The sequence below is a fragment of the Narcine bancroftii genome, chromosome 12 (assembly GCF_036971445.1).
Source record: "Narcine bancroftii isolate sNarBan1 chromosome 12, sNarBan1.hap1, whole genome shotgun sequence".
NCBI classification, from domain to species: Eukaryota; Metazoa; Chordata; class Chondrichthyes; order Torpediniformes; family Narcinidae; genus Narcine; species Narcine bancroftii.
In genome coordinates this window covers 82,419,741-82,430,145 of record NC_091480.1, presented here as the reverse complement: position 1 = coordinate 82,430,145, position 10,405 = coordinate 82,419,741, and the positions used below count along the sequence as shown (strand labels likewise).

The 10,405-nt window shown below is 40.7% G+C and overlaps 1 protein-coding gene across 1 annotated transcript in view; it reads left to right on the top strand.

Moving 5' to 3' along the window:
* Nucleotides 1-10,405, top strand: part of tubg1 (tubulin, gamma 1) — a 33,561-nt gene that overhangs the window by 654 nt on the left and 22,502 nt on the right. The window contains exons 2-4 of the mRNA XM_069907226.1: nt 4,638-4,750; nt 6,158-6,325; nt 8,033-8,101. Of these exons, the coding sequence (XP_069763327.1) occupies nt 4,638-4,750; nt 6,158-6,325; nt 8,033-8,101 (350 nt within the window). The remainder of the gene's footprint in view (nt 1-4,637; nt 4,751-6,157; nt 6,326-8,032; nt 8,102-10,405) is intronic.

Genomic DNA, 10,405 nt, shown 5'->3' with positions numbered 1-10,405 from the left:
TTTATTTTTGCCTGTGAAAATATTAGACTTGCACTTGATATTCACAAGAAGTCTATCCGCTTGTATCTGCAGCATCACACTGTGCTTTGACAACACATGAAATAAATGTGATGCAGATGAGGCAAAAAATGTTGGAGGATTAAATTGTGAGTCTCTGTCTTCAAGAGCAGAATCTTTGACTTTTTAAGGCAGAATTAAATATGTGAACAATAGTGTTAGACAGAAAGTGGTGCAGTTAGAACTAAGAAATTGAATGAAAGCTGGTAGGAGTGGGGTGGTCTTAACTTGCAAGTTTAAGTGAAATACTAACTTGTTTTCTTTTAGTACAAGCTTGTGTTTCACAATTTATGGAAAACCTGTTTTGATATTGGAATACTATTGTAGAGGGAAAGTGAAAATTAATGAAAGTAGGAACTTTAAAAGGCATTTGTTTTTATGCAAAGTGAGGAGCAGACAAGTTTTTCATCTTGAAAGTGACTTCAAAATTGGTGATTGATGTTGAAAAAGGTCGGGTTAGTTATTGCCACTTGTTATGATGAAGTGACTGTTGGGTTTCGTCTGTGTGGCATCTGCTGGGGAGCTCGAGTTGCTCCCATCCAAAAAAAACCTTTTGGAGGCTGGAAAGACTTGGTCAAGGTAGAATTTGTTTGTGTGTTAAAGAGAGCTTCCTTAATCAATATATTGAAGGTCTTATTGGAGCAGATGCAACACTGAACCTTGGGAGCACTTGGGGATCCGCAACCATAACACCATTAGTTTTAAAGCAATAATGGAGAAAAATAGAACGTCCGCAGGTTGAAGTCCTTGGGACAAGGCTGATAACATGAGAATGGAGATAGCTGGAAAGTGGGATGTTGTAAAGGTGTTCCTATTGGGTGAAGGGCAAGTTTAAGGAACTGTTGAGTTTAAGGAACTGTAGTTGACAGATACTGAGGAACTGATCAGGAAAAGGGAAGCTTGTGTTAGAATTTAGCAATCCATTTCGAACAAATACCTTGATCAGTTTTAGAAGTGTAGTACGCTTGAGGGAAATCAAGAGAACAAAAGAGGACCTGAGTGAAGCTGGCGAACAGATTAAAGGAAAATACCAAGAGATTCTAAGGGTATATTAAGAGCAAAAGGGTGGCTTGGCAGAGAATTGGTCCCATCAAAGACCTCCTATCTTTGTGTTAACCAACAAAATGTTTCTCATTAGTCTTTGCTGTGGTAGCTGAGAAGCTGAAGGAAATGAGTGGTGATATCTGTATCATTAGAATTACCTAGAAAGTGGTATTGGGGGGGGGTCTGGATCCAAGATGGAGGGGCCTATGTATGGCAGCAGCCACGAGGGGTTGCATACTCTGGGGAAGCAGAGGTCTGGCACATGGCACCGGAAAATGGGGAGACCATCCCCCCTCTTCCCTGTTTTGAGAAGGAGAAACAGAGGAGACAACCCAAAGGACGGTGACCATGCCAGCGGACCAGTGAGGGGCTTTGAGGCTGAAGAATTGTTGGCGACTCAAGGCAAGGAACTCACATAGTCTGGGCTGCTGAAAGTGAAGTCAAGGGACTTGAACCAGGCTGCAGACTGCTGGAGACTGGCTTGAGTTTGGCTGAAGGGATACAATATATTGGAAGGTGCCAAGGGCTTCCTGTTCGTGTCGGCAATTTGGACCTAGATCTTGAGCTGCTGATGGTTTGGACTGAAGGCTGTGGGAGCATTGGAGGAAAATCCATGGCGCTCAGTGATACTGGGGAACTCTCCTGCTTTTTCCGACTGTAAGGAATGCCAGGCAATTTCTGCTGATGGGGAAACTTTGACCGTCTTATGAAAATTTTGTATCACATTCTCTGTTTTATTACATGACAATAAAAGAATCTTGAGCATTGGCAGTCTTGGAGCATTATTAAATTGGACAAATCCATAGGGCCTGATGAATTGCATCCTAGCACCTTGTGGGAAGAAATTACAGAGGTGCTTGCTGAGATATTTACGTTATATTTGGCTTCAAGTGAAGTGCCAGAAGAATGGAAGATGTCCAGTGTTGTGCCTTTATTTAAAAAGGGCATTAAGGACAAGCCAGGCAACTACTGGCTACTGAGCTTGATGTCAGAGTTGGAAAATTGCTGGAGGGGATTCTGAGGGACGGTTTGTTAGCATTTGGATAGTCAGGGATTAATTGGATATTGCATGGATTTGTGTATGGCAGATCATGTTTCACAAATATGATAGCTTTTTAAAGAGGTAATAGAGGATTGAGGAGGGCAGGGCAATGGGGATTGTAAATGTGGCTTTTGCAAGACCATTTAGTATGGAAGGTTAAATTACATGGGATCCAAGGTGAGCTGACCTGTTGGATTCAAAACAAGTTCAGTGGAAGGATGTTTTTCTGATAGGAGGCTTGTGTCCAGTGGCGTGCTGCAGGGATTTGTACTGGCTCCATGACTGTTTGCCATCAATATTAACAATTTGGATGGCAATGATTAATAAATTTGTGGATGAAAATTAGTGGTGTAGCACAGCCATTCTCAACAGGGGTCATAGCACATTTAAGAAAAAAAAAGTTTTCTTTTTACCTCACATAACATTTTTGCATTTTCAAAGCAGAGGAAACCAAAATTTGACTGCTTCTCAGGGAAGGTGGCCCATAAACTTTGAGCAGAGCCCAGGGGAGGGGGGATAGCCAAAGAAAGGTTGAGAATGGCTGGTGGAATGGGCAGTGTGGAGGGCTACATATCCAGCAGGATACAGGTGACACGGTTGGTGTAGTGGTTAGCGTAGCGCTAGGGACGGGGGTGGGGGGGGGGGGTTTCAAGTCCCACACTGTCTGTAAGGAGTTTGTACATTCTCCCTGTGTCTCCGTGGGTTTTCCCCAGGGGCTCCGGTTTCCTCCCACCATTCAAAATGCACCAGGGGTGTAGGTTAATTGGGTGTAAATTGTGTGGCATGGACTTGTGGGCTGAAATGGCCTGTTACCCTGCTGTATGTCTAAATTTAAAATTTTTATCTTTTACTTTGTTGATAGCCAGACGTGAAATTTTGATAAAATGGAAAGATATTACCCCACCTACACATCCACAGTGACTAAACAATACTATGTCTTGCTTAGATACAGAAAAAATTAGATATGCTGTCAAGTATTCAAATATTAAATTTTATGGGCTACTATTGTAATCTTAAGATTTAGTGTTCTAGAATTTTGGCGCTATGTTGTCCCTCTCCAAGAAGGTGTTACTTGATTCATATACGTCAACTTTCAACCTAGTTTGGAGGAAGGGGTTCTTAAATTTTTCAACTTTTTTCTTTTCCCTTTTTTTGTTGTTATGTTTTATTAAATTCAGTTTTGTCAAGTTTTACTATTTTTGATACACAGACAGCCAATCTGTTTGCTCATAGTTTTGCTATTATCTGATTCCACCTGCATTGAATTCGCCCATCATTATTGAATGAAGATCTACCGGGACCAATGCCTGAAGAGGGCGAACAAAATCAGTGAACCGGTGCGGACTCGAAAGGCCAACATGGCCTGTTTCTGCTCCGTAAATGGTTATATGGTTAAGAATGTGCTCTGGATTCCTTAATTATGATCATATTTGATATTTTTTCTAATTTTGTTGCACATTGTATAATTGCACCATTTAATTGTTTATACTTTAAATACCAATACAAGTATTTTAAACAAAAAAAAAATTAAATCTAGATCAGTGGGCAGGGAGGGACAAAGAGTGGCAAATGACATTTAACTCAAAGTGTAAGGTGTTGTACTTTAGTAAGTCAAACCAGGGTCATATTTGCATGGTGACCGGCAGGGTCCTGGAGACTGTTGTAGCACAGAGAGAGCTAGGGGTATGGGTGCACAGTTCTTTCAGAGTGGAAACAGGTGGATAAGGTGGTGAAGAAAGTGCTTGGCATACCTGCCTTCATTGGGCAGGGTAAAGAGTTCAAAAGCGAGGATCTCATGATTCAACTGTGTAAGACCTTGGTGAGACACACTTTGTGTGCAGTTGGAAGGGATGCATAGGCGGTTCGGCAGGATGTTGCTGGGTCTGGAAGGATTAAGGTATAGGGGGAGGTTGGATAGGCTGGGTCTTTATTCCCAAGGGTAAAGGAAGTGGAGGGTTGCACTTAGAGGTCACAAAATCCTGAGATGCGTGGATAAAATGAATGGTCACAGCCTGTTTCCCATGGTGGATGATTCTTGAACTAGAGGGCATACATAGCTTTAAGGTGAGGAGGGAAGGATTTAGGAGGGAAGGATTTAGGAGGGATCTGAGGGGCAACCTTTTCACTTAGAGGGTTGACCACATCTGGAAACATCTGACAGACAAACTTTAGAAGCAGGCACAATAACAATGTTCAAAAGATACTTGGACACATTTATAGTTAAGAGCTTCGAAGGATATAGACCAAATGGGTCTTGCCCAGAATGCCACCTTGTTTGGAGTCAAAGGACCTGTTCTGTGCTGTATGACTTCATAGCTCAGTGGGTCACGCAGCAACTGTGGAGATGGAGGGATGGTAGATATTTGGTTTGACAAAATTCACTGAAGAAATGTCATTGCCAAAAAAAAATATGGTCAAGGGAAGACAAATTTCACCCAGGTTTATCCATAGATGTTTGAGAGTGACCTTCATTGCCATCTTTCTGTATTTACAGTTGGCTTTGAATTTTGGAAACAGCTTTGTGCGGAACATGGTATCAGCCCTGAAGGTATTGTTGAAGAATTTGCCACCGAGGGAACTGATCGGAAGGATGTTTTCTTCTACCAGGTATGGAGCCTCCAGTCACTGAATACCAGAAACAAAGGAGCATCTTTTGAAGTTCTAGCTTTCATTCACTTTCAGTAGTTCAGTCACATGATGTATTGAAAAACACAAATTGCAGATGCTAGAATGAGCTGCTAGAAGAACACAGCAGCATTAGAACCATAGAACACGACAGCTCATCTATTTTTCTGCTTAGAGTAAAACACAAAAGTGCAGACATCATGATTGAAGTAAAAACACAAAGCTGGAGAAACTCAGTAGGTCAAACAATGTACAAAGATAAAGATACATAACCAACGTTTCGGGGTTGATCCCTTCATCAAAGTAGGAGCAAAATGAGGGCAGGTGCCTGGGCTTTTACTCATACCTTTAAGGGCTCAAGCCTGTATTGTGAAATAAAGTACACTGACCTGCTGAATTTCTCCGGCATTGTGTTTTGACTATTAATTCTGCCTTATACCACTGACTTGCACCCAGGCCATATCCCTCCCGTCTCTGTGCCTATTCAAATGTTTCTTGAAAGTCAAAATTGAGCCTGCATTTACCCACCATTAATGGGTAGAAATGGTCAGAAAACAACATTTCAAGTTGGGACCTTTTATCAAGACTCAAGTCAAAATGGGGTGATTTTGCATACATCAAAGGAGAAAAAAGATGGGGTTTGTGAAAGGTGTTTGTAGTTCTGACTGGTCCACATGGTGTTCAGCCATGTTAACCCAGTGACTCAGTTTCCGAGAGAGTGATTGGAAGAACAGTGACAAGGGTTCCTCAGGAAGCTTGAAAATCAGGCTTTTGTGTGAGTGGTTCTCAGAATTGATCTTGGTTATCAGGAACTCAGGCTCTTTGGCTCAACTTACCCATGTCAACTCATTCAGCTTTCAGTCAGTTAAGTTGTTTACAGTAATTTTTTTTGTCATGCACTAAAATTCTTAGCTCCAAACTGTCCTGTAAATGTTGATGCAAAATTTGGATACATATGATAAATAAAGTATGCCAGTTTGGGCAGTATTTTAAATCATGTTAATAGTTGGGGAATATTGCTAAGTGCAACAGCTAGTTTCCCCTTAGGCAGAGCATCTTAATGCAATATAATGCTCCGCTCCCAAGACGATTCACAAGAGCATTACCAAATAAGATCAGGATATTGTCAGCAGCTTGATCAAATAAGGTGGAAGAGGTTAAGGTGGCTCTCTGGGGCGATAGAGTGGACATCCAGAATGAAGAGATTTGGGCAGGACAGAGCAATTAAAATTTGTTGTTAGAATTATAGAAGGATTCTAAGCTGGAGGAAGTTGCAGAATCTGCATAAATCAATGGCCTGTGGTTACTTGGAGTCCTTCTGTATTTATAAAATCACTGCATTTCATATAACTCTTCCCTGTGTTGTGAGTGTAACATCTCTTTGTTTAGGCAGATGATGAGCATTATATCCCAAGAGCTGTGCTATTGGACTTGGAGCCTCGAGTGATTCATTCCATCCTGAATTCACCTTATGCCAATCTGTACAATCCTGAGAACATCTACCTGTCTGAACATGGTGGGGGTGCAGGTAATAACTGGGCCAGTGGCTACTCACAGGTGGGTACCGCTTAAAATGGCTACAAAATTAAGATATCAGAATTGCAACCGTAATCAGATAATTTGATCGTTGCAGTTTACCTCAGATAAGCAAACAGAACCTTTTGTTTCTGATGGCAAGAAGCATTTCTTTTTTTTTGTTGAAGTTTATTTAAGATTTTACAAAATACAAATATAAAAAAAAACAAAACTAAACCTACCCCCTATAACCCACTATCCCATCCCTGACTACCCTCCCCCCTCTTGGAGCTTAAAATACATGCAAAAATTATTTATATAAAATCATAGTGGGTTAAGTTGCGATATACCAATTCCCCAATCAAAACAAAAATAAAAGATTACTTAACATCTAAATTCATACCTTCCAAATACAGAGTCCACATTTTCTCGAAAAGAGTAATTATTTTGCAAGAAGCATTTCTGATAAAGTAGATGAAATAATCAAGCAGGTCAAGATGGGCAGGCATGACCTGATACAATTTCAAGATCAAAGTTGAGAACTAAATATTCAAGGACATATTACTTTTAAGAAGCAATGATGGGTAGGAAGAGGAAATGATTGGGTAGCACTTAATCAGTATAGAATGAAAAGCAATTTAGGCTGGATTGATGTTTTATGTAGGTGCAGATAAGCTTTACAGAGAAAGGAGACACCAATATGACTAGTGCCTGGATTCCTAAAATGTAGCCACATTCTGGGAAGGATATAACGGGAGTGTGAGATAATTATGGGAAATAAAGCCAATAATGTTGCAGAGCCAATAAAGGGATCAGCTGTACAAGATCTAGTAATAGATCATAAAGCATTGTTAATAAATAATAAGAGTAAATTGGTTAAACAAGGAATTCCGAAGATGCTGGGGTCGTGCAATATACAGATGCACTGTGGCTACACCTAATCTTGCATTGGGAAATGAACCAGATCAGGTATCACTTCTCAGTGAGCGAACATTTCAGAGAAAGTGATCACACCTCCCTCTCCTTTACCTGGAGAAGGACAAGAATAGACAATTTGAGAATCCATTCAATTGGAGTAGGGGGTAAAATACTGTTAGGCAGGAGCTTGGGAGCATACATTCAGTGCTCTCAGGGAAATGTGTTGCAGAAATGTGGCAAATGTTCAGGAAATATTTGCATGGCACTTGGCACAAGTGTGTTCCATTGAGCAGAGAAAGGATGGAAAGGTGAAATAACTAAGGGATGTAGAAAATCATTAAAAGAAAGGCTTACAAGAGGTACAAGTAGATAGGAACTGATGGAGCTCTAGATAATTACAAGATTGTCAACAAACACCCTATACTCCTTCCTCTCCTCGTCCTTCCCCCACCACTCCCCCTTTTTTTTCCGGGTGCCTGCCTCCATTTGCTTATGCCTAACGAAGGGCCGAGACCCAAAATGATGGTGCGTGACCTGCTGAGTTTCTCCAGCACGTTTGTGTCTTACATGAGGGTAAATTATCCTTAATCATCGCGTGGCTAAATTTAATATTTTTCTTGAGTGAGAAAGTTTGTTTGAAAACCATCGTGTTTAAGGGAATTACAAAAGGAGATTGGGAAGGCTAAGACTTGGATGGGTTCCAAAAATTTCTTCATGATTTATTTTCCTTGGGAAAGATCACCACATGTCTGTTTAACTTGTCTGGTCATCTGGTATGGAAAGTTGTTCTTTGTTTTTATAGTTATGATCAAGTCATTTTGCTCTGCATAGGGTGAGAAAATTCACGAGGATATTTTTGATATTATTGATCGAGAGGCTGATGGCAGTGACAGTTTGGAGGTGAGTCTGCAATTTGAATTTGTTCTTGGATGTTTATTGAATCACACAGCACAGAAACAGGCCTCTCAGCCTAGCTAGTCCATGTTAACTCTGATCTGTGCCAGCATTAAGCCTGTATCCCTCTACCATTTTCCTATCTAAATTCCCATCCAAATGCCTTTTGAACATTGTAATTGTATGTGCCTCTATGAGCTCCCGTGGTAGCTTATTTCCAGAGATCCTGACAAATCTCTTTTGTGCTCCTTCCATTGCTACCACATCCTTTTTGTAGTGTGGAGATCAGAACTACTGAGTCAGTGTGGGTGAAAGTCAGGAACAAGAGGGAGGAAATTACCTCCTTATATACCCTACAACTAACAGAGTGGCTACACCTAACCTTGTATTGGGAAATGAACCAGGTCAGGTATCACTTCTCTCAGTGGGTGAACATTTCAGAGAAAGTGATCACACCTCCCTCTCCTTTACCTGGAGAAGGACAAGAATAGACAATTTGAGAATCCATTCAATTGGAGTAGGGGGTAAAATACTGTTAGGCAGGAGCTTGGGAGCATGCATTCAGTGCAGATGCTCTCAGGGAAATGTGTGGCAGAAATGTGGCAAATGTTCAGGAATATTTGCATGGTACTTGGCACAAGTGTGTTCCATTGAGCAGAGAAAGGATGGAAAGGTGAAATAACTATGGTGTACAAGGGATGTAGAAAGTCGTTAAGAAAAGAAAGGCTCACAAGAGGTGCAAGTAGATAGGAACTGATGGAGCTCTAGATAATTACAAGATTGTCAAGAAAGAGCTTAAGGACTTGGGAGAGCTCGTAGGGGCCATGAGAAGCCCTTGGTGAACAGGATTAAGAAAGCCCAAGGCATTCTACATGAAGAACAATAGGATGAGATTGCAAAGGGTCATTGATGGTTGATGGAGTTCCTTATAGTGTTAATGGGAGGACTCTGAGCATTGTGGAAGAACTGGGAGATCCATAGGACACTTGAAGCTGCTGCACAGGTTGATATTATTGTTAAGAAGGTCTCTGGAGTGTTGGCCTTCATTAACTGTGAGATTCACTTCAGGAGCTGTGAGATAATGTTGAAGCTATGTAAGACCTTAGACTGCACTTGGAATATTGTGTTTGGTTCTCGTCACCTCATTACAGGAAGGACATGGATGCTATGGAGGGGGTACAGAAGTAATTTTCAAGGATGTTGCCTGGATTGGAGACCATATTTATGAGGATAGTTGAGTGAATTTGGTAATTTCTCCTTGGTATGACAGAAGACAGGAACATCTACAATGATCACAGTGATGGCCAGAGGTGTTTGAGAGTAAAAGGTATGTTTTTCGCAGAGTGTTGGGTGCATAGAATGCGCTATTGGCAATGGCAGTGGAGGCAGGTGCAATAGGATATTTTGAGAGACTTTTTGATAGGTGAACATCTACAGGGAATGCTGCCGTCGGAGAGCAGCAGCAATAATCAAGAATCCACAACATTAAATATGTTTACAGTTCTTTATTTGTTTACATGGATACACTGTACAGTTTTTTTTTGCACTGACAAGTGGTAATTCTGCCTTGCAGAGAAAAGAATCTTAGGGTTGTATGTGATGTCATGTATGTACTCTGACAATAAATCTGAATCGATGTTCTATGTAGAACATTATTTGAGGACTTCATTGTCCATCATCAAATTTAGCTTGAAAGCACGTGGGGCAAAGCCATCCAAATCCTGAGGGACACTGCTACCAGACTCCCTGTAGCTGGGAGCAAATGAATCATCATTAGGAAAACTTCCTTGATTTCGTCTTCACTAATCTATCTGTTGTTTATACATCTATATCAACAGCATTAAAAGAAGTAACGAAAACATAACGAAAACGGAGACAGTCTTGTCTTCACGTGGGAGATTGATACTCTGTTGTTTGTTGTGGTATTCATTTGTTCTAAATGGGATAGACTCAGAACAGATCTGGCCATTGAAAACTGTGGTCCATCATGTGGTCCGACATGTGCACACCACAAATTAATATCCTTGTGGGCTGGCACATCTCTCATTTTAGATTGCTATCAAGCCAAACAACTGTGGTTCAATGAGGTGTGCGGAAGTTGAATACACAGTTTTCTTAAATGGGAATGGTTGTTTATTTTCCCTGTGATCAAACACTAACTTCACGTTCTCAGTTACAAATGCACTTTCTATGGAGATTGTCTTGTTCTCCAAGTGTGTAATCTATTCTTTAAACAGTCATCTGGATCTCAACTTTGTATTAATTCCTTAAAATTAGTTATTTAAATGGAGTTTAAAGGTTTTTTTTAAA